Genomic DNA, 23674 nt, shown 5'->3' with positions numbered 1-23674 from the left:
AGTAAGAAGAGGTAGAATGTTGTAGTATAGTATAGGATGATGTTGGGGGTTTCGGCGACAGTGGAGAGGGACGACGGTGGTAGACAGGTAGGTAACGGTGTTGCCCAAGAAAGAAAAACAACCCTGATCAAAGCCGGAAATTGACGCCATGCAATGGGTTGAAAGGTCCATAAGAACAATACTCCTGAAATTGCAAAACCCCTTGATGCTCATAGGTATCCATAAAACGCAAAGCCAAATGAAAATGCATGAGGGTAAAAAGAGGACGAAGAAAAAAGGCCCGCAATTATTAAGACAAGAGGACAGGAAAGGCTCAAATCAAGTGTAAGTAGATTTGAAACCCACCTAGTGCGCCCTTTTTGGAAGGCCCTCCATCGATGCAAACCTCCCAGGGCAATAATGAACAAAATATCGCGGAAACGGTACGGCTGCAAAGAACTTTTGCGAGCAGGTCGTTCCAGTGACCTATCCACCTCGCGATTATCAGACGGCCGTGAGTCGATTTAGCCACTAGCTGTAGCTTTTATCTAACACGATGAGGGTCCTCGCTTCCTTCCTTGAGCCGGTCACGAAGTAGAAGCAGAGGCCGCCCAGGGTCAAGAAGGCCCATCATCATCTTCCCTAACTCGTTGTGCTTGATTGGCTTCGTAACATAATCATTGAAACCGGCGCGCGCGGCATCTTCGATTTGATCGGTCATCGCGTTCGCAGACAGGGCCATTATCGGAATCTGGGGGTAATGATTCTTCATTTCCCACATGCGAATCTCGCGGCACGTCTCGTAGCCATTCTTTATAGGCATTTGAATATCGCACTACATAATGATTAGCCGATTGCTTCGGGTTCGGACCGTCGAATGCTCACTATGATCAAGGAGTAGTATCCCGGTTCTTTGGAGAAGACCATGTTTGTGCACTGCTGTCCATCACCAGCAGTTTCCGCCATGACCTTGATCTTGTCAAGATACTTCATCATGACCTATCATTCGTCAGCAAGATCTAGGAAAAACATGACGCACGTAGTTGGCGAGACGGAAGTGCCTTGGAAATATCACATACCATGCGGTTTGTTTCATCATCCTCAACAAGCAACACCCGGTACCCTTTATTCCCAATCACCTCCTTTACCATCTTAGACATGGTCTTGAAGTTGTTGTTGATGGCACGGGCCATATCTTGATTCCTATCCTTGCTGAGATCTCTCCTGTTACCAGGATCGAATATCGGCGAGAACGCAGAAGGTTTGACGGGTTTCGGCACAGTGAATGCACGCCTTCCGCTAGCAGATAGTTGCTTGATATGAGCATTGACTTCCCGCTTTTGATAGAGGTCGGAGATGATGACGAGGGTCGGTGCCTTATCGAGCTCACGGGCCGCGACAAAGTTGGTGACTTCGAGAACATCATCAACATTAGGAAGGTTGAGGACAAGGTGAGTGACAGGAGAACCAGAGTCAAAATCGGTAGAATCCTTCCAGTCCTCAACATCAATGAACGAGGTAATCGAGTGCTGAATTTCGTGCGGAACCACTTGCTCGATATGTTGTGTGATAGCTTTGCGAGTATTCTCTAGATGGCAGAGTATGACAATTGAATATGAGCTGTATGACTCTGGAGGCTGTAACGGCGTTTCAATCTCGGTAGCAGTACCGGAGTCGGGGGAGCCGGACACCTCAGGCTGCGTTGGTGTTGATCTAGAGACATCAAATCTGATCATAGGGTCAATGCTATGCAGATCGGGCGTCGGCAACGCCGACGAGAACGAAGAACGAGCAGATGAGCTACTGAGACCGAAACGAGCAGAAAGCTCAAGACTGTTTGGCGGTAGAGAAAGTGGAGATTCAGGGATTGATTGAGAATCAACAGCTTCCGAAGCTCTGGGATCCAGTGATTCTTTGGACGAGAAAAGCAATTTCTGGAAAGAGCTAGTCTTTGAAGGTGCCCGCGTTTCCCGAGCTAAATTACCCTCGCCGGGAGCCGGTGGTGTTGGTGCATCAACCCTGACAAAGAACGAGAATTTGGCACCTTGCCCTTCCTTGCTGCTCGGCGTCAACCGGCCACCATGCATCTCGACAAGCTGTTTAGACAAGAACAATCCAAGTCCACTGCCCGCATTTTGTTGTGAGGCGTTTGATCCCAATTGGCTAAATCGTTGCATTAGGCGCTCGGCGTCCTGCGCGCTAAATCCTTTGCCAGTATCGACGACGTCAAAATTCATCAAAATCTCGGTGGGTTTGCGGATGGCGGCAGGATCGTGGTAGATAGAGCAGCGAATGTGAATCTCTCCTTGGGCAGTGAATTTGACCGCATTACCGACAAGATTTATCAAAATCTGTCGTATACGGAACCTGTCACCGATTACCATGGGCGGAACATCGACATCCATAAGATAATTCATTTCGAGACCCTTGTCGATCGCTCTTGATGACACTGTATCGATCACATCTTCAATGACAGATCGCACATGGAACCAGGAACTGACTAAAGACATCTTTCCGGCTTCAACCCTAGATACATCTAGAATGTTGTCAACCAGCTCGCGCAGATTCGTTGAGCTGTTTTGGATGGTATCGAGCATCCGCCTCTGATCTGTGTCTAATGATGTGTCGAGAATGAATGGAATAGTGCCAAGGATTCCGTTTAGAGGAGTACGGATCTCGTGCGACATGTTGCTGAAGAACTTAGTCTTTGATTCCATCTGGTTGTTGAGTTGCTGCATCGCTTTGTTGAGCTCCCTCTCAAGATTCTTGCGATCATTGATATCAGTACAAGTGCCGTACCAGGAAGCCTCGCCGCTTCCAAAGCTGCTGGTTTCAACTCGAACCAGGCGAACGAGGTGCCAGCGAAAATCGCCTCCTTTCGATCGAAGCCTAATTTCCGTTGAATAAAATACACGGCCATTCTCATCGCGCTGTACGGAAGCGACACCCCGCTTGACAAGCTCATCTAGAGCCGGGGTTACGCGATTGTCGAGACGGGAATCTTGGGTTTCTGCCTTGGTTACCGGGGCCTCAGAAGCTTCTTCAGAGGACTGAGAGGTTGAGATACTTCGTTGGGTCCCGGAGGCGAGATACAATGAGAGCAGGCCGCATTTCTCCAAGTCATCGTGATGTACGTGCTTCGCAAAGCCAAAGTTGAGAGCATCCTCAAGTTTCTGGCCCGTGTATAGATGCCACTGCTCGTTCACAAAAATGAGTCCCCTGTTTTCAGTTGCTTCAAACACTATCTGCGGAACTGAATTGGAGAAAGCTCGGTATTTGGCATCGATCGCAAACTTCTCTCGCTCTTGAGCTGCCTTGAGCTCAGTCACATGCTGTTCGTGTATATCAAGGAACGACCCGATCCAATACAGAACTTCTCCTGTTGATGAGAGCAACGGATTGGCGCGGAAGATGAACCAGCGGTATGCCGACTCATCGTTGAAACGCTTGACGCGAACCCGTTCCGTGAATTGTGAGCCAGTAAGTAATGCGTTCGCCCACTTCTCAGCAACATTACTGCGCTCACTGTCTTGAATATTCTGCCAGGGGTCTCTTAACTTTTGTTCCTGAGGCTGGCTTCGCCTAAAGGCATCAAACTTGGAGTTGGTCCAGATGACCTCTCCACTTTGAGGCTTAGCTAGAAAAAGATGTAATGGGACAGAATTCAGCATAAGTTGCGCCACAGTGTCGGTAAAGGGTCGCGACTCGCGTTGAAGATGTGCATAGAATGAGTTATTAGAATGGTGTCGTGAAGATGTCTGTGTTGGCGATACGACAGAGGGCGGTTTAATTTCGTGAGGGGACGGAACAGATGCGTTTGAATCTTGGGGGACAGCTTCGCATGGCTTTCCCGGTGATATAGCCGAAGGCGATGAAGCGACCTGCCGTATCCTTGACAAACGGGATCTATGTTGACCGGAAGCATCGCGAATCGATTTTGCGCGTGGAATTCCAAAATAGCTGTCAGGTTCTTTGCCAGGAAATCTCACGCCCTGCCCGGGGGATTCAGAGATGCCAGGCATGTTTGGATCCAGGTAAGGAGTTCCTAAAGCCGACAGTGAGGGACTAAACCTGGTGGAGCTTGTCCTGTCATCGGGGCTAGATAGACTAGCCCTCGCGGACAAAGAGCCATCGTCGGGTCCTGTGTAATTGAGCTGATTACTGAGACCCGCCACGAGTTCTAACTCGCTACTCTCGTCAGAGAATGTCCCACCGATCCCGAGGAAATGTCCGAATCGGGGATGCTCGAGTCGAGACATAACCTGTCGCTCTAATTGGCTGTAATGTTGGGCCAAGCAAAAGGAAGTAGTGAGATGGGGCATGAGATAGGCTAAAGACTGCCTCAGATTTGTGGGATACGGTATTACCGGAGATAGTATTGAGATAACCGCGACAGGAAATCTCAGCGGAGATGAATCAGATCGTTTGGAAGATCCGGCATGTAGTAACGGAATGTGGACGACAGATTTTGCCAAGTCAACGCCAATGGCCTCCAAGGGGTCCGGATTTGAGTAGTCATGTAATGGAGGGTGTTTAGCGAAAGCGCTCTCATCCACGGTATGGTTGGAGAAGAAGGGGTTTTGCTCAGGTTGCCCGCGGGGTGCTGGAGAAGGTGCCGGAGACTGAGACCAAGGCGACGGTGGAACTTGCTCATACTCATCGAGGAACTGCATCAAAGGGAGCCGTTGGGGGTGCAGAGCGGACACCGTTGGGTTGGAAATGGCCTTGACCAACGGGACGGATGCGTGAGAAGGCTCGGCCGTAGGAGTGACTTGAACTTTATCTTCGGGAGTTTGCACAGGTTCCTCGTGAGGTAGTTTGGACGCTGATGCGTGAGAGTATTCTCGAGTCAAAATCACAGGTTTGGAGCGCCCGAACAATTTCACCACGCCAGTTCGTTTAATTAGAGGATCCGGTTCTGTCTCAAGTGCCCTAGGCGTCTGAAACACAGTAAGTCGGCCATTGTGCTGAGTCGAGCTCAGAGTCTCCAGAGGCACAGTCTGTACAGGCGTTGAGGTTTGACTATACTCCCGCTTGGATGGAGTATCCGACTTGAGTGGGCTCTTTGATCGCAGCAATACGTCTTCGTCATTCCTTTTCCTATCCTTGCCAAAACCAGCAAAAGAATGGCGGGCAAGGAGCGGCGGTCGGGCCACGGAGCTGGCTGGTGTCGGAGGTCCGTTCGCAAGATCCGGCGCGGCGGAAGCCTCCTTCTCTTTGTCCGCGTGCACCGACACCCTTGGGTATGCCTCCTCAACTATACTTGCATCATTCGATGAGTGATCGGTATCAGGGACACTATCGTTGAATACCGCCTTTTGGCCCCATGGAACGTTTTCGAGATCCGTAAGATCCCCGGGTACAGCAAGCGATGCACGCTCCACTCCATAATGAGTTCGTAGAATTTGAATGAGATTTGACCACCATGCTTCGAGGCCTGGGTCCGCATTGAGTTGCAGCGTGAGCTCGTATAAGTTCGGGCTTGGATAGGCAGGGTCTTCCGTCACGGGTTTGTGGTCAGGCGGCACGAAGATGTTGTTGGAAGGGGGTAGGCCTGGAGCTGACTGTCCTTCGACCGGAATTTGCGACGATGCGACAGCGCCCTTCAATTTGTCCGCAGGTAAAGTCAACTTGAAAGAGCCGTTGTTTAGTTGAGAGAAGAACTTTTGTTTCGTTGTTTGCGGCGGCATCTCTGGAAATGGGTAGGAGGGGGTCCTCTCGGGGAAGGCTTCGGGAGTTGTCTGCGAATCCGTGCCTCTAATCGTGCCGCTAGATCCGACTGAATCGGGCGCTCCTGTAAGGAATGGTACGACTTGCGGCGACAATACATTTGAAATGCGTCTCTTCTTGGTCGACTCCTGAGCAACGGATGGGACGGAACCCTGCGACGGAGCGGTTTCCTGGAGTACTGAAGCGCCCTGGTTCTCGGTACTTCGCATCTGCTGATAGGCAAGCAAATCTTCCATCTGCCGGCGAAGTTCTTTCAGGGTTGGCTGGTTACGAACCAGATCCTCCTGGAGTCCGTTCCTTGCATCCAAATTCTCTTTCTTGGCTGAAGCGGGTGTTCGATGGGGGTTCGCGGCCTGTTCAAACGAGGCAGAATAATGCGGAGAGTTAGCCTTCCATCTGTTATCTTCTGAGCCACAGAATCCGCCGGGTGTGTACGCGCTGTCTTCATCGTGGGCAAAACTGGAGAGTGTTTGGGAGAAGAAACGATGGTGGGAGTGAGGAACAGCAACAGGCGAAGGAGCCTCGGCCGGCGATGGAAGCGGAGGTGTTCTCATGCTATGAACGTCCCCCATGATGCACTTCCTCCCACCGCCGGGGCAGTTATTTAATGTTCCTGGGCGAATCCAACTCCACAGACGTGAATGGGGGACTCATCGCTCGAACGGAAATGGCCCGCAATCAGGGAGGGGATTCAGGAAACGCCAAATCAAAATAGGCAGGACGAACACGATTGGGAGATGAGAGACGCAAAACAGATATCCCTTTTAGGAGGGATATGCGTACATATAAAAGGGGAGACGAATAGTATATAGAGAAGCAAAAGAAGAGGGGTGATGGCTTAAGGGGGGACAGGTTGACGTGCAGACCACAAAAAAGTCACGTAACTACCCGTCTATAAGTCAGAATGAAGAGTGGGGAAAGGAAAACATATTATAAAAACCCAGAATGAGGGGGACAGTAAAAGAGCAAACCGAGAGTAAAGACAAAGAGCGCAGAGAGGCTAGAGAATTTGCAAGGACGGATGGAGAGTAGAAGCGCAAGCAAGAAAGGCAAGAACAGGTGACCAGATGAAGGACCATCGAGCGGTGTATAGTTGGGAGTCGGCAGCGCTGGTTCCAAACGACAAGGAGAGGAGGTTATGGTGGTTACTGACCTTTTCTGCTTCTCCGGCTAAGATCACGAAGACATGAGCGGCGCGCAAAGTAGACCTTCTTACAGACCGCCAGCGATTCCTCGCAGCGTGATATTCTTGAAGGTGGGAAAGGAATTAGAATGGATAGAAGAAAACGGGCCCCGTCTGTCTGTCTTCTGGGGCGCCGGCCGGAAGTATGACGTAGTAGGTAGGCCCTGGGGTTTGAAACCGCGGTAACAACCACTAGCAACGAGTCGGCGAGTGGCTGGGCTGAGTGGACTGAGAGGCTGAATTTGCCGCAGGTGACGATATTGGGATTGATAGAGCTGAAGCTTTATACGCAGTGCCTCAGCAGTATGTGCTTCCCAGCGGCCGAGTTATCTTGCTGTTAAGCCTGTTAGATCCCAGGGCGGCGCACCGGACAAGAACTCGAAGCGAAGTCGGATAGGTGGCTAGCGCTGAAAATACGGAGACAGAGCCCTCATACGATTGGAGAGAGTCAATCGAGCGGCTGGAGTCATTCAAGTTCTTTCTAAAATAATCTTCAGACAAAAGAAAGTGACGGCGCATGGATTTTCTCTCATTTGGAGGCCTCGTGTGGGCACTGGATCACCCCAGTACTGAGTACGGTACCGGAACAGTGGGTAAAACACACAAGGCACTCTGCGGCTTTTCTTGCTGCTACTAGTACTGTTAGATGCGGCTATCCTTGCTCTTCTCCTTATTAGTGGGAGAAGCTGGCTATAACAGTATGCATAATGTTCCCTCAAAAGGCGAGCTGACCACTAAACCAAGGCGGATGATGTCCCCAGAGTAAAGGAGATACAGGAGAGACGTTCGGGATGATGAAAGGAGTGATGTAATGATGCTTGGCGCTAAAATCTCCTTCCCCAAATCCCGACCATCAAAATGCCTTACTCCCGTATGCTTGTGCCCTTCTGCCTAGACTACGGAGTGCAACTCTCCCCAAAAGCAATCATACCTACCCAGGCAGTGTCGTACTGACTCTGATCATACCCTCTGGAGTCTGGACTTCCATCCAGCCCTTGGTCCTTTTGAGATAAGGGTATCTCCTCGCAATTTGGCTCTTTCCTAAAGGACACTAGTTCCTGATTGAATCCGAACTGAGATTGACAGGGGAAAATCAGGCACAGGAATAATAGTCAAGCAGCTACTGTGAGTCTTTGACGGTATAGGCTGCCTCGAGGCCCTTGACTAGTGTGTCGAGATTATTGAACGTAGTCAATCAATACTGCTCCCCACTAATGGGTTGGACATGCCAGTCACTTCTGCTGTGCATACGTAGTTGGTCAGCCGGCACGGTTGCCCACATACCACTGATGCCAGAAGATGTACACGGACCTTACTACTTATAACTGGGACTCGAGCGGTCAAGCCGTTATAGTCCATGGTTCAGCCATGGATGTCATCATAAACCTAAATTTGCCTTGTTGCATGAACTCTATCGCCTCGCTAGAAGATTCTCGGCCGCTTCGACTTTCAAGGCACGCGTTGATCTTGTTCTTGATCCGCGCCGGGAGGATCACGGGAACGCCTCGACAAGGCTTTTATTCCACCAAACCTGGCAGTCGAGGGTATGCCTGAACGGCTGAAACATCCGCGAGTCGCCCCAAACCAGCTAACACTTCAAAGTACGTACGTAGACTGAGACACTCTAAAACAAAGCGGTAATTGTGGGTAGATAGCCTCATACTCCAGAGCATCGTTACCAAGGAGATCCCTATGCGGATGTCAACATATATAATTCGGCCGCAAGTTCAGGGCTGTCAAAGGGCTGAGTGCCTTGTTGATCGAGTCAGATCCCGTCCTGGCCACGAATCCAGGCGTTGTTGGATCTCGCACGGCTCTACTTCGCAGGCCTTGGTCTATAGTTTCCTTTTTATGGCCATGAAACCCTCGGTGCCCAAAGATGAGGGTATCCACGCCCACCAAACGGGCATCATACTCGGTCCCTGGTTGCCAAGAAGCGGTTCCCCAGCCTCTCCGGGAGCCTTTCCAAGTCATTGTTTGCCACAGACCGCATCATCATCAGGGAAGCGTTACCCATGGGCCCAGAGGCTTGTCTATGATGTATTTCGTGCCGTGGTTATACTGAAAGTTGGTGAACCTGTGCAACCTGCTGAGCAGAAATATATTCCTGAGGTTGCGCAAATCAGCGTGGGATAGTCCGGCCCGGGGCCGGCGACTTGATGGCCGGGATAAGATAACCAAACCAAAGCTGGACTTAGCAACGAGTCTTATTTCCAGTCAGTCGCTGTTCCAACGTAGATGGCATGATGTGTCTCATGTCTCAAGCCTCCAAGCGTTCTGCATCCCAGCTGATCTCCCGCCAAGCTCGTGCTTCCCGCCTGACTAAGCTCACCCCATCAGGTCCAGAATCCACCTTGGCTTGGGCTGAATTTGTCCTGAGGCTTCAATCGCAAACCTCGCTTTTGACCCCCGGCGCTATCTGGGCCTGCATCCTGATTTATGACACGTTGAGTTGGGAACCCCTGCATGTGTACTTGAGCCTCCGTATCAAGACTAACCCTACGGCTGCGCTGCAGATTGCAACGCGGACCTTCTTTAGTTCCTCGCACGGGCAAACCACTCACTCCCCCCCGTCCTTGGCGAAGGCTGCTTTCCTCGCCCTGATGACCGCCAGCTCTTTCGACCTTAGTCTTACGCTCGATTATTGTTACCTGTGACGAGGCTTGTCATACGATTTTACATATGGCCGTATAAGTGAGGGGTGGCTAGATTAGCGAGGATACTTTGTGCACCCATTTGGCGGAGATGGATGATAGCCATATCCTTGGTGAGGACCTGCCCCTCCCACCGGCGCGGCTCTTTCAAAGACTCGCTCAACTGCCCGGATATACCTGGGACCAGTCGTTTGAACCCTTTCATTCAACATATAACCACTGGCATGTCTTTGGTCTCCGACATGCTGCGGACCCCGATGTCTCCACCCCGCTCGCTACCTCGTCCGGACCATCAAGTATATCGCGTACCTCGCCACGAACAGAGTCCCGTCCGCCTTTTCGGCACCACTGGAGAAGCAGTTTGAGCGAATCTAGTAGCGAGCTATCGCTATCTCGTCTCGACCATGAATTTGTATGGATCCCGGTGGTGGCTAGAGTGTCGTCGCATGTCGTGAGGCTGGAGCGCGAGTACCATATGATGAGGTCAATTGTACAAACTTCGGATCCAGAATGCAATCATACTATGCGACCAGTAGACCTCATTCGTCTACCCTCGGACCCAGGCGATGCAGGTCCGCTCTTGGTAGCCATCTTCGAGTCGCCGGGATTGAATATGTTACAAGAGCTGGTTGCATTTGGACCGGCATGGTTTGCGATTGGCGGCAGAAGTGAGAGCGTGGAGCCAAGCCCTGGGGAGCAGGTTTCTCTATCCGTGTTTCTCGACTTCTCAATAGGCGCATGCGACTGCCTCGAGCTCCTCCACTACGGATTGAAAACAGTCCATGGCGAGATTCGTCCAGACGCCTTCCACTTCAACCGAGAAATTCGGTCTGTGAAATTGATGAACACTGGAAATGGCGCCAAGGCTTTCGACAATGTACTCAGCGAGGGGTGGCTGACAATATCGAGAGAGCTTGGGGTGAAGAACAAGTTACAGTTTATTGCACCAGAACAAACGGGGAGAATGCCAACAGAGCCTGATAGTCGAACTGATATATACGCCCTGGGAGTGCTTTTCTGGACTATGCTAGTCGGCAAACCAGCGTTCACCGGTACCGATCCAGTCGAAGTCGTGCAGAATGTTCTGGGCAAGAAGCTGCCGCCGGTCTCGGCCAAGAGGATGGATATCCCAGACGCGGTTTCTGCAGTGATCCAGAAAATGACTCACAAAGCAGTCAATGAGCGGTACCATACAATATCCTCCGTCAAAAGAGATTTGGCACAGATTTCTCGGTTGCTTGGTGACGGCGATAGCGAGGCATTAAAGGACTTTCAAGTTGCACAGCGAGATGTCTCGTCCTTCTTCACCCTCCCATCGAAGATGTTCGGACGGCAGGGAGAGTATGACAAGGTATTAAGCGTGATTGAAAAGGTGTCAAGGCGCCAGCAATCCTCCTATTCCAAAGCTGCTACTCAGTTCTCGAGCCGACTCGGGTCAAACTCGTCACTGTCAGAAGGGCGCGTTGATAGTTTTGACCTTGCATCAGTCTCAAGTGACTCCGGCTCGTTCCAATTGAACCCTAGAACAAGCACCAACGGCACTGCCTATAACCTTGGACGTGCCTCCACCCACGAATCCTTCCATAGTACTGAGTCATCACTCTCTACGCCGAAGCCGATTACCAGCAAACCCAAGAGCCCCGTGGATCCACGTCTAAATTGGGACAGTACGGACCAGGAAACCCCATCTTCAGGTGTCCCGAGCTTACAGGGTTACGAAAGTCCGCTCGTTCCGCTCAGCAGGCATAAGACAGCAGCAAAATTTCGCCGACAAGGCAAATGTGAGGTCATTACGATCAGTGGTGCTGCGGGTATTGGGAAAACCGATCTGCTGAACCGTATTCAGCCAGCCATACGTAAACTAGGTTATATCGGCGTGGCCCGGCTGGACCGGGCAAGAAGGATACCTTTCGAGCCTTTTGCGAAGGTTCTCGCCAGTTTACTTCGTCAGATCTTTTCCGAGCGAGATGTCACCACGGATTACCACAACACGGTCCGCTGTGCTTTGCGGCCCATGTGGTCAACTTTACATCGAGTCTTGGAGCTTCCAGAGCAACTCATGTCGCCTGGGACCAATGAGAAACAGGTGTCCCCCAAGTGTACGGCTGCCCAGTTCATTCTCAAAGACATGACTAGAGGTGAACCGTCGAAGAGGGCGCCCCTACCACGTATCGATCAAGGGCAGACGACTGTGGACTTCTTTCTCACCAATGCGGCGTCAAAGAACATGAGGCTGATGGAAACATTCCTGGAAATTCTCAAGACCCTTTCTCAGTTCAGGATGATCTGCGTCTGTATCGATGATTTGCACTATGCCGACGACGAGACCATGGAGTTGATAACCAACATCGTGAGAATGAAGATTCCGTGTGTTCTCATACTCACGAGCAGGAAGTCGGAGCTCGAATCCGAGGCGATAAAATCGCTCTTTGAGAATGACAATCCCGCAGTGACAAGGATAGTCCTGAAGCCGCTCTCGGAAGAAGAGGTGATGGAAATCGTGGCAGCCACCATGCATCAACCTCCAAACCCAACGTTGACACCTCTCGCAGCCGTCATCCAGGAAAAGAGCGTCGGAAACCCTTTCTACGTGCGAATGATGCTCGAAACCTGCTATAGTACGAATTGTATCTGGTACTCATGGAAGAACTCTATGTGGGAGTTTGACCTTGACCGGATATTCACGGAGTTCGTGGCACCTCGATACGGAGAAGGGTTGGGAATAGGGTTTATCACCAGACGCTTACAGGACCTTCCGCCGGCGGCGCGCTCTATCCTTGTATGGGGCGCCTTGTTGGGAAGTCCGTTCTCATTCTCTCTGGTACAAAAGCTCCTCACGAGCGAGTTCTTGTACTCTAGCGAGGATGATGAGGCGGTAGATCTCACGTGTCCCCAGAATGCCAATCTCTTCAGACAATCTGAAGCCGATATGGTTGTTGGGTTGCAGTTTGCAGTGCAAGCGAATTTTGTCATCCCTGGGAGCTCTGATGATGAATTTAGGTATGTCATAGACTGCGGTCTTTTCGTCATCCGCATTTTATTCTAATGAATGTTAGGTTTGCCAATGATCGCCTCGCACAAGCCGCCTCCTCGTTGACCGAGGGGCGTAATATTGAAAAGATGCATTTCATCATATCCCAAGCGATGAGGAAATATTACCACGATGGACGTAGCCGCTATGCCATGGCTAGACATGTCGCCCTTGCCTCAAAAATCATCAAATCTCGTGCCATCGAGAGGCTTGATTACCGAAAAATCCTATGGGATGCAGCGCAGATCGCTGCGCAATCAGGCGCACGCCCGACCGCACTTTGGTATTACCGCCACTGTGTTGCACTTCTTCAAGATAATCCCTGGGACGACAATGGGATTGATGTTTACTATGATGAGACCTTACGTCTCTATATCGCCACAGCTGAGATGGCTTGGTCTCAAGGATTCAACACAGAAGCCCTCGACTTACTTTACAAAGTCTTCCACCATGGAAAAACGGCTGTATGTAAATCGAGAGCATGGATTATAAAGGCCAAGATATATGCTCAGCTAGGTGACCATCCCCGGTCCATGGACTCTTTACTTACGTGTCTGGACGAGCTTGGCGTGCACCTTCGAGAACAGACGACTTACGAGAAGTGTGACGCTGCATATAATGTTCTCAAAGGTCACCTCGAACGGATGGATCTCAATGCATTGGCCCGTAAGTCTGTCAGCAAGGACATCAACACCATCACTGTCGGAACAGTATTAGCGGAAGCAATGTCGGTCACCTTCTGGGATGATGGGCTCACATTCTATCGGACAGCCATTGAGATGATGAACCATCATCTTTTCCGAGGGGGCTTTGTTCAAATATGTATCGGTTGCTCTCACCTCGCCATGATTGCATTCAGCAGGTTTCGGGATCTTGACCTCGGTATAAAGCTCAGCGAACTAGCGCTAACGTTACTTGACCGGTGTCCTGAGCTGTGGACCCGGAGTCGTGGATCTATCGTCTATAACTTCTATGTCGGTCATTTGCGTGGGCCTCTGTCGTCTACACTGCCTGCCCTCGAAGGCTGCGTTGAGACGTCGCTCACCTTGGGTGATCCATATATCACTCTGATTACCATATCAGCGATGGCCATGACGAGGCTGTTTCTAGGGCACGATCTGGTCCTTGTTGAAGCATTCTGCAATGAAGGGCCGATGGAAATCAACGACTGGGAGGTTGATACGCGCGGCGGCGCTACACTTGTTACTTTGAGGTAAGCATGTCCTTTTCCTTAGGACCCGATTCATTCCTTAGCGGAGGTCATGTTGAAGAAGACCTGAAACTAACTGTATACACCAGACAAGTTACGCGGGCCTTACAAGGTAAAACACAGTATCGAGTGGCCAACACTGTGCTGGATGACGAGAACCATATAACCACCGAATACATTGATTTCCTGGAAAAGAATGCAAGCAACCCCGACCGTCCCCGTGACATTTATAATGCTCTCTCAATGATCCCGTTGTATCTCTACGGACATCATGCCAAGGCTATCAAACTGGCCACGGAAATGGACGAGAGTATATCCCGGCTCTGGTCGTCTCGGGTCTCTTACGTTGTTTACTTCTACGCGGCCCTCTCACACTTGACGATGCACAACGACAATCCAACAAGGGCATACCTCGACGGGAAACTGGAAATAGTTCTAAAGTATAAGGCCGAGATTGACTTTGCACGACGTGCATGTGATGCCAATTATGCGATGTGGTCGTTGATCCTTGAGGCGTTGATATATGAGGTTCAAGATGACCACACTTCTGCGCTTCAAGCGTTTGAAGCCGCCATTGACCACTGCCAAGTCCACCAATATCCCATGGAAGAAGCTCTAGCTCTAGAGCTCTACGGTATTGTGACATTCACCTTCTGGCTTGTTTACGCTAATATCTTTTAGGAGAGTTCTTGGTCCGCCGGGGCGCGAAGAGAGCAGCACGCTCCGTGATGCAGGACGCTATCACTGCTTGGGCGGCAATAAGCGCCGTGGGCAAAGCCTCTCAACTGACCGAAAGGCATGAATGGCTACTAAGGACAGCCACGTCATGCCGAAGCGTTGATGTCGGCTGTCAAACAGTGGACTCACTTCTCGAGATTAACCAGGCCGTCGGGCCGGAGCATGGTGGGGTACCTCAAACCCTGCAAGAGGAAGATCGGAAACATCGTTGGCTAGAGCAGAGTGGCGCTACTGCTACGACGCCTGGTGAGCGCTCGCTTGATATATCTGGCGTCGGACTCGGTAAGCCGCGAGCGTTCATGAATGGTGTAGTGCTGACAATCAATAGATATCATCGATTTGTCAAGCATACTGGAATCTAGTCAAGTCATGTCATCTGAGCTCCAGATTGACAAACTTATGACAAAGATGATCGAAATTGTCTTGGAGTCGTGTAACGGGTCAGACTTTGCAGTGATTGCGACAAACTTCGACAATCACTTTACGATTACCGCCGCAGGGGACCTTGAGAAAGGGCAAAGATCATTTGTTGATGGTCTGCCATTTTCTGAAATGGAAGATAAGATGGCTCAGCAGATCACTCACTATGTCATGCGGACTAGGGAAGAGGTGCTTGTCCATAGCGTTCTCGAGGACGAGCGCTTTTCCAACGTCAGTGAGGCCTACCATACCCGAAATCCCCTGAGTCGATCTGTGATTGCATTGCCTATTATGCAAGGAGAGCACCTGCACGGTGTCATCCAGGTTGAGGGAAAGCCGAATTCATTTACCCAACGGAATCTCGTGGTGCTCCACCTGCTGTGCAATCAAATCGGGATCTCATTGTCCAACGCGCTGCTTTTCCGCGAAATCCGCAAAGTTGGCGCCACCAATGCATCGATGGTTGAAACGCAGAAGCGAGCCCTTTCCCAGGCTCGGGAGGCAGAGCAAAAGGCCAAGGTTGCAGAAGCAGAAGCAAAACACAATGTGAAGCTAAAGGAGGATGCCGCAAAGGCAAAATCCATCTTCCTTGCCAATATTTCTCACGATTTGAGGACTCCAATGAACGGTGTCATTGGACTTTCTGAGTTGCTCAAGGGAACTAAACTGGATCGAGAGCAGGATGAATACGTGGAATCAATCCGTGTCTGTGCCGATACACTCCTTACCCTCATCAACGACATTCTGGACTTCTCTAAACTTGAGGCGGGCAAGATGAAGATTTCTACTGTACCGCTGAACATCAAAGAGACAATTTCAGAAGTCGTCCGAGCGCTGCGCTACACTCACCGAGACCGAGGACTCGAAACAATTGAGGATCTCGACGAGGTTCCACCAGACCTCGTTGTCCTCGGTGATCCTGTCCGACTGCACCAGATCTTCATGAACCTCCTCAGCAACAGTTACAAATTCACACCCAAGGGATCCGTAACTGTCTCAGCTAAGGTCACTCGCGAGGGCAAAGGACGCGTCCGTCTCGAATGCTCGGTATCCGACACCGGCATTGGCATCCCCGACGAGCAAAAACCACGACTCTTCCGACCCTTCTCCCAAGCAGACAGCTCGACAGCCCGATCCTACGGCGGCAGCGGTCTCGGTCTAAGTATCTGCAAAGCCATCATCGAAGACGTCCTAGGCGGCGCAATTTGGCTCGAATCCACCCCAGGCGCCGGCACAACCGTAACCTTCCACCTCTCCTTCAACCGCGTCAAGTCCGAAAACGGAAGCACACCCTGGTCCAACTCCGCAATCACCGACAAGGCCGCGCCTCGCCCCGTCGCCCGCGATCTCACCATGATCCCCCGCGACCAGATCCGCGTCTGCATCGCCGAAGACAACCCCATCAACCAGAAAATCGCCGTCCGCTTCGTCACCTCCCTCGGCCTACAATGCGAAGCCTGCAGCGACGGCCAGCAAGCCGTCGACGCCCTACGCGCCCGCTCGAAAGAAGGAAACCCCTTTCACGTCGTGCTCATGGACGTCCAGATGCCCACCCTGGATGGATACAATGCCACGCGGGAGATCCGCAAGGACCCCGACCCGAACGTCAACGAGGTCCTTGTCATCGCGATGACGGCGAGCGCAATCGAGGGCGACCGCGAGAAGTGCCTCGAGGCCGGCATGAACAATTACCTCCCCAAGCCGGTCCGCTCGAATATCCTCAGCGATATGCTGAATAACTACCTCGCCCCCGTGCCGACATTCACAAGGACGAGAATGTCGGTTCGTGGGAGGGGCAGTATAAGTACCGACTCTGGGTCCGCGGCGTCGGCTAGTATCGCCTCGTCTGCTAGTATCCCGTCCTCTGGCGCTGGCTCCGTCGCGACTTCGACTTCTGGCTCTGATGGGACGGGGCGTGCTCTTCCTGAAGAGACGCCCCCGTACGCACTCTAAATGAGTACGGTTGAGCAAGTTTCTGTCTTCTTTTTCTTCCCCTTGAACGTCCTAACCTGTCCTATAAATACCACCACCGCTACTGCTACCTTCCTATTTTCGTTTCTTCTTGGATCTAGCGTGTTCTTGTGCGAGTTCGATTTGTATCATGGGATAATGGGATAGACTGTTCTTATTCTTCTTTTTGCTTCATTCTCATGTTTTGGATTCTGGGGGTTCTGATTGATTATCATTGATGACGTTCGTTTTCTTCTTGCATTCGATACCTACTACTATACTTACCCACTCACATGCCTATCCATTGGAGTTGTCTTCAGTTCAGGGCATCCGGATGCATTATCCTCAGATGCAAATATCATTCTTACCTTTCTCTCTCTCAGTATACTACCCTTACGCTTTTTTGGGAACGATTCGATGTCTTATGCGGTATTCCAAGCTTGGATCTGCCGTTATATATTCACGCCATGATGGTCTAAAAGAATGCATTCTATACCAACATATGCCGAACAAATCAAGAGTTTACCAGTTTTCTATGACACAAGTATACAGGTACCAAATTCCCGTGAAGTGTCTCCCCGTAAGCCGTTCCACGTAAGATAAGTCCTGTCCTCCAATCTGACCGGGTGGATGATGAGTTCGATGCGTGTCCATGGTAGCCACGAGAATGAAGGAGGTACAAGGCCCCAGCCACGCAATAGGTACGAAACAAGCAGGTCGAACGCCTTTCAAATGAAATATGACCCCGTACGACGGTTCCAGCCAAAAGAAGCGACAGGCATACGAACCCTGGTCCGGATTCCGAGACCCTGGGAGATCTTAGGCAGCGACCCGCAACCTCAATCGGTCGGGGTCGGTCCCTAGCATGCCGATCTATTATTAACAGTAGTAGACTACCATCTACCCCTGGGCGCGCTGCAGCTGTGCTGCGGTGGAGTGGATATGAGAAAAAGAAAAAAAAGGGGATGGGACCAGGAACTGCTGCAGATTGTGAACACACCCAGGGAAAGCCGGAGGTACCCCGGCAAGAAGGGCAAGATGTACCTTTCTACCTACGAGGTACGTACCTAGGTCTCTGCCTATGGGATTGGGTTTATCGTATAAGAGCCCAGTGGCTGGCAGTACTCCAACAATGGGCGGAACAGGTGTCGTTGCGTGTATGCACCGCTGGCAAACAATAGACCACCTCGGACATATCAGGGTTACTTCCGAGCTCAGGCTCCAAGTTTTCATGCTTCGTGGGTTGTCCATAGACCCTCAGGTATAGATCCTGTTGCAATGGGACTTCCTCGCCCAGTGGCACCTTCATTGCCGCAACCGTGGTACAACAACGTACCCAGCGGCTACATGCAGGCCGCTCGGAAACGGCCACGAATGGGGGAATTTAAAAGGGGTGATCAAGAAAATGTGACCCTCGGTGATGCTCGAATAAGCTGTCTCCCACGCGGGTAGTTCTGACACCCAAAGCATGTTCGTTTGTGACGGACAGCGGACGAAAACAGTCGCCGTTTCTCTGTTCACAGTTTCGTCTCGGGGAACTAATAAGCGGCCTAATCGGCTGGCCGGGTAGATAATTGACTTTAAGGGATAGATGGTCTCCTACTCTCGGCCTTGCTCGGGCTCAATTTGGCGTGTGTAACGAGCATATCCTCGCATAGCCATATGCTTCGGGCATGTCTGCATTTGACTGTCAGATGTTTCGGCAAATCTCATGTGCGTTTGTGCTGCTCAAGATGCACAAAACACCGCATCGGACGGGTCTACCGGGCCTTATGGTGTCTGCCCAGACCCTGTTCCTTTGCTCAAAGACAATAAATTCTCACCGACTCGTTCATCTGCCGGCGGATCCCAGAAACAATGGGAATGGATACCTTAATCTCCAGACCGACACTGAGGTTGCGCCGAAGTTGTCATGATGGTGTCACAGTTTGGGATCAAACGAGGCCGTCCCTACCTAGGGGACCGGTCTCGAGAGAGAAGCCGCAAGACGATTGGCACAAACGCCCCTGGGGTGGATTGATAGAACAACACATACGGTGAAGGAAGCTCGATTGCATCCGGTTCGTCGTGCTATCGCTATCAGTTGTATTGGGCGCCCTGTTTGGTATCACCCTGGTTGCTGTCGTTGAAGGCAAAGAGATATAAACTGAGTCACTTCCGGCCCTAGGGTAAGCTACCATCACAGTTGAACATTTTGCAGAATTCCCATCATTGCCTATATCTCGTTTCATTTTCGTGAACTCAAGTGCCTGCACGCAAGACTTAACCCTCCCTCAGAACTCTCGAGAACCAACCCTCGATCAATAAAGAAACTCACCGTTGACCTGAAGTCATATAACCCAGCTCGTTGTCAGAACCTGCAAATCAATATCAATACTGAAAATGCCTTCCAAGCCTTCCAGCAAGACCGCCCTTCCCGAGCCTCAAGGCCTCAAATACGACGAATCCGATATGGCACTGTTCCGCGCAAAGCTTTCATACCACTCTACAATTGACAGCCGGCTCGCCTCCAACGATACCAACCTTGCGTCCATCTCTGAGCATCAAGCCCGGATTATCAAGCGCTGGGAGATGCTAAAGCAGGTAGAGAAGGACATGACGGATAAGGGCAAAGTCCTGTCTCCAGGGGAAAAGAAGCAGCTGGCTCAGTATGAATGGCGGTATAAGATGTTGGAGGAACTCGCAACGAAGAGCAGCAGGTGATGGGGAAGGAGCGAGCACGGGCAACACTCCTGGAGCTTCAACTCGGGCAAGCCACATCCGAGGAGGCATTGCATTGCATCGCAGCATGGCGTTCATCCTTAGAACTAGAACTCTGCACGAATCTCTTTGTTTCAAGAATGTCTTTCTCTTGGCTCTGTACCTACCATCGTCCACTTTCCACATTAATGCCAATATACTCCCTCTCTCTGTCTGTGTTTCTCCGCCGTCTGCGATTCCGTGGATCGAATACCGTAACGGTTACTCAAGCCGAAGCTCAAAGTAACCTCGAGTTGACAATCTCATGTAGACGTCACATTGTTACACCGCAGTTTGGTAGCCATTCAGTCGCAGCCGAGGCGAGTGTCAAGTCGTGTCAAGGTTCACCCTGAGCAACGACCGCCGTCGGGTACACGAGACTGCGGAAGACCTCAAGCTCGGTTTCTGTAGAGCATCCCATTCCATCCCATCCCATGGTTCTCCGGCGAGATCGATCCGGGACGATGCGCTTATCGGAGAGCTCCGATGGAGGCTGGACTGGGGTAGTGGGGCTGCGAGACAGGAACGAGACAAGAGTAGAGCAAGATGTTGCAATTGGTAATTGAAACTCGGGAGACGAGTCGGAAGCAAAGGCGAGATGGAGCAGCCGGATGTTTTAGGAGAGAGGAAGAGGAGAAGGGAGAGAAGCATGAGGGGATGGGATCGAGTAATCACGGCGTCGGCCTTATCTGTGGATAACAATAACATCATCTCCAACCCCGCCAGCCCAACCTTATTACAATACCACCCTTCGGCACATTATTCAGAGTATCTCTCAAGTCTCCCTTCCTTCTCCTTTACTGAACTCACGAGAGACAAAGCACCACCACCCACCATGGCAGACCTCACCTACATCCCCGCCTCCGACATCGACAAGGTCTTCGCCCACACAACCAACCTCGCCTCCGCAGCCCTGAACAGCAAAGTCCTCGCCTGCTCAAACGACTACTTTGCCGCAGCCTCCAACCTCCTCACCCCAACACCCCCCATCAACCGCCCCGGCGTCTTCATCCACACCGGCGCCTGGTACGACGGCTGGGAAACCCGGCGGCACAACCCAGACCCCTACGACTGGGTCGTGATCAAGCTCGGCGTCGCCAGCGGCGCAATCCAGGGCGTTGAGGTCGACACGGGCTTCTTCGTCGGCAACTACGGCGAAAAGGCCGAGCTGCAGGCCGCCTATGCCCCCGGCGTCAGCGACGCCGAGATCGCGGACCCCAACTACAGCGGGTGGACGACGATTCTCCCGCCGCAGGAGTGCGGGCCGTCGCAGCGCCGCGCGTGGAAGATCACCGGCTACGACGCTGCGAATCCGACGCCGTACACGCACGTGCGGCTGCTGATGTACCCGGATGGTGGGTTCGGGCGGCTGCGGCTGTATGGGCATGCGATCCCGCCTACGCTTGAGTCTACGTCGCAGGATCAGAGCGAGTTGCCTGCTGAGGAGCTTTCGTCTGCGCTCCTTGGTGGTCTTGCACTTGGCGCCTCGGACCAGCATTACACGCCCTGCAGCAACTTGCTTCTGCCCGGTCGTGGCAAGGACATGGGCGATGGGTGGGAGACAGCCCGGTCCCGTGCTAAGGGCCATGTCGACTGGGCTATTGTTAAGCTTGGACTTCCTGGGTCTGTGTCCAAGGTCGTTGTCGACACGAAGGATTTCCGCGGTAACTTCCCCCGCGCCGTGCGGGTTCACGGACTAGTCGCGGGCTCTATTGGTAGTGATGAGGTTCCTGCGCATGACCATGCGGGATGGTCGGAGATTGTTAAGGGTGATAAGCCCTGCCAGGCGGATACGGAACATATCTTTGAGGGCGCGGACCTTGCTGCTGATACGAGGACTTTCACTCATGTTAAGCTTACTCTTGTGCCGGATGGAGGAGTCAAGCGGTTCCGTATCTTCGGAAAGAGGGATATCTCTGCTCAGAGATAGATATCTATAAGAATGAAAATCTCCTTCCTTTGATTGTGTCAGCATGTATACTGCTGAGCCATAAAACCAATTGGCTATAAACCTGTCCTTACACCCCAGCAGATTGACCGGGAATATATTTGATCAGCTGATTACTGGCATGCTAAGTATTTTGCAGGCAATTACTATGAAAAAAGCGCTTCTTTGATGACGAGATTCCACCACGAACTAAGAAATGTGATATAGCTCAGACTGGTAGGTATGAACGATGTCTGCTCACGTGGGAACCCTAGACCTAATACTACGAGATCACCAAAGCACCAACAGCAGCGAACCCAAGGCAACGTCGGCATGAAAAACTCATGCCTCACCCTCGCGTTGCGCACCTTCTAGCTCTTTCTTAGCATGGTAGATATCCAGCGACATCTTCACGGGCCTGACCCCCGGCGTCTCAAAGACAGCATCAATCTCCTCCAGCGTCAACCTGCTAGTCTCCGGGAACACGAAATACGACAACACCAGCTGGACCGAGTTATAAACAATGTAGACCACCCAGATCTTGTACCCAATCTTGTTGATTCCAATGCTTATTCCATACGTCTGCACCGCGCCAGCTGCTGCTTGGATGAGCGCATACAGGGCCATTCCCTTAGAACGAAGCGGTAGGGAGAGAATCTCGATCGGATAAAGGTTGTGCATTGTTGCAATGAACAGTGCTGAGAAGGTCTGGTACATGTAGATCCAGAAGATTGTGAGGCCGGCGGCGGCCTTGGTGCCCTTCACATCGTACTGCCAGGATGTGATTGTTGTTGTTGTCTGGAAGAGGATCATTGCTCCGAGCCCGGCGAAGATCATGGTCCTTCGACGGAATTTGTCGATGATGAGGGCACCTACTGCGGTGAAGACAAAGTAGACGCCTGTTGTGCCGAGCTGGATTCCTAGGATCTGGATGGAGTCTTCAATGCCGATTGTGTTCAAGGCAGGCACCATCTGGATGTAGAGATTAGTCAGGGCAGCTTGTAGAGTAAAGAGGGTAGGACTCACGTAGTAGGTGATAATGCCACCACCGTTCCACTGCTGGAATACAGAGTAGAGCGCCAGGACTAGAAGGCGATAGTGCACGGTGCGCTTCAGGAAGACCGAGAAGTCCCAGAACTTCTGGTGGCCGGCGCGGTCGTTTTCAAGCGAGGCTTCCATCTGGGAGACCACAATGTCGACGATGGGCTGGTTGAGGTCGCCGCTTGTTGTGTGGTACTTGGCAATAACACGTCGGGCTTTGTCACGCTGTCCTCGCATGATGTAGTAACGGGGAGACTCGGGGCAAAGGGTGTACATCCCCAAGCAGACCAGTGCCGGGAATATCATGTTGAGGTACAATGGCAGACGCCATTGTAGGTCGCCTTTGCCTTCCATTTTATTGATCCCGATAAGAGCAGCATTCATACACAGACTGCCGATCTGGAAGCAGGCGCCAAATATACCGACTAGGAGACCTCGCAAATGGGTGGGCGCGATTTCACCCATGTACTGCGAGCTTGACATTAGGGCAGTACCGAAACCCATGAAGAATCTTCCAGCCATAAACCATTTCATGTTCGGCGCAGTAGCTTGAAGAATGCATGCGATTACCACAATGAAATTGCCGAGGAAATTGACGCTGCGACGTCCAATTATGTCTGAAAGACTGTAGAAAGGGGCACCACACGCATTACCAATCTGCATTAGAGCATTGAGCAAGCCGTAAGTCGAGCCCGAGGACCCAAAGCCAAAATAATCGTGCCAGGAATCGTAGGCATTGATACCGCTGATGACAGCCCAGTCGATACCATAACCTGCCTGGTTGCAGCCTTGGACGAACAGAACGAGGCATAGACGAACACCAGTCCAAGATCGCATATTCAACGACTCTCGAGACAGCTTGAACAAATCTTCCTCTGTCAAGCTGGCGAGAACCGCTTCTTCCACATGGTCGATGCTCTTGGGCGGAAGGTCTTTCTCCACGGCAGCTGCCGTTACGGTTTCTTTCCTTTCCGTCATGGTGACCGACGGCTGAAGGCGTGAACTTTTCTTCTTTGCGGAACCGGGATTATCGGAGAGCATTCTAGAGGAACGGGCTTCCGACTATTATATA

The 23674-nt window shown here is 51.6% G+C and overlaps 5 protein-coding genes across 5 annotated transcripts; 3 read left to right on the top strand and 2 right to left on the bottom strand.

Moving 5' to 3' along the window:
- Window positions 1-523: 523 nt before the first annotated feature.
- Window positions 524-6281, bottom strand: pkhB (putative sensor histidine kinase/response regulator; the record flags this gene model as incomplete). The annotated part of the gene is made up of 3 exons (XM_073728439.1): window positions 524-814; window positions 865-978; window positions 1059-6281. 3 exons carry the CDS (start codon window positions 6279-6281, stop codon window positions 524-526), a joined length of 5628 nt encoding a protein of 1875 aa, XP_073586741.1.
- A 2938-nt stretch (window positions 6282-9219) lies between these two features.
- BDW74DRAFT_148417 (putative sensor histidine kinase/response regulator) lies at window positions 9220-17431 on the top strand. The gene is made up of 5 exons (XM_073723705.1): window positions 9220-12546; window positions 12603-13790; window positions 13877-14421; window positions 14469-14807; window positions 14854-17431. The coding sequence occupies exons 1-5, from the start codon at window positions 9638-9640 to the stop codon at window positions 16896-16898; spliced, it is 7026 nt and encodes a 2341-aa protein (XP_073586740.1). The 5' UTR covers window positions 9220-9637; the 3' UTR covers window positions 16899-17431.
- Window positions 17432-18940: 1509 nt separating this feature from the next.
- Window positions 18941-19684, top strand: BDW74DRAFT_114703 (uncharacterized protein). Its single transcript, XM_073721872.1, has 2 exons — window positions 18941-19063; window positions 19173-19684. The coding sequence occupies exon 2, from the start codon at window positions 19278-19280 to the stop codon at window positions 19596-19598; it is 321 nt and encodes a 106-aa protein (XP_073586739.1). The 5' UTR covers window positions 18941-19063; window positions 19173-19277; the 3' UTR covers window positions 19599-19684.
- Window positions 19685-20469: 785 nt separating this feature from the next.
- Window positions 20470-21564, top strand: BDW74DRAFT_166576 (allantoicase; the record flags this gene model as incomplete). The annotated part of the gene is made up of 1 exon (XM_073726583.1): window positions 20470-21564. One exon carries the CDS (start codon window positions 20470-20472, stop codon window positions 21562-21564), a length of 1095 nt encoding a protein of 364 aa, XP_073586738.1.
- Window positions 21565-21903: 339 nt separating this feature from the next.
- On the bottom strand, window positions 21904-23580 carry BDW74DRAFT_166575 (putative MFS sugar transporter protein; the record flags this gene model as incomplete). Its single annotated transcript, XM_073726582.1, has 2 exons — window positions 21904-22533; window positions 22588-23580. The coding sequence occupies 2 exons, from the start codon at window positions 23578-23580 to the stop codon at window positions 21904-21906; spliced, it is 1623 nt and encodes a 540-aa protein (XP_073586737.1).
- Between the last annotated feature and the right edge of the window lie 94 nt (window positions 23581-23674).

This window comes from Aspergillus multicolor, assembly GCF_047715735.1.
Source record: "Aspergillus multicolor strain CBS 133.54 unplaced genomic scaffold BDW74scaffold_5, whole genome shotgun sequence".
In the NCBI taxonomy this organism is placed as follows: Eukaryota; Fungi; Ascomycota; class Eurotiomycetes; order Eurotiales; family Aspergillaceae; genus Aspergillus; species Aspergillus multicolor.
This window is presented reverse-complemented; position numbering and strand designations above follow the sequence as displayed.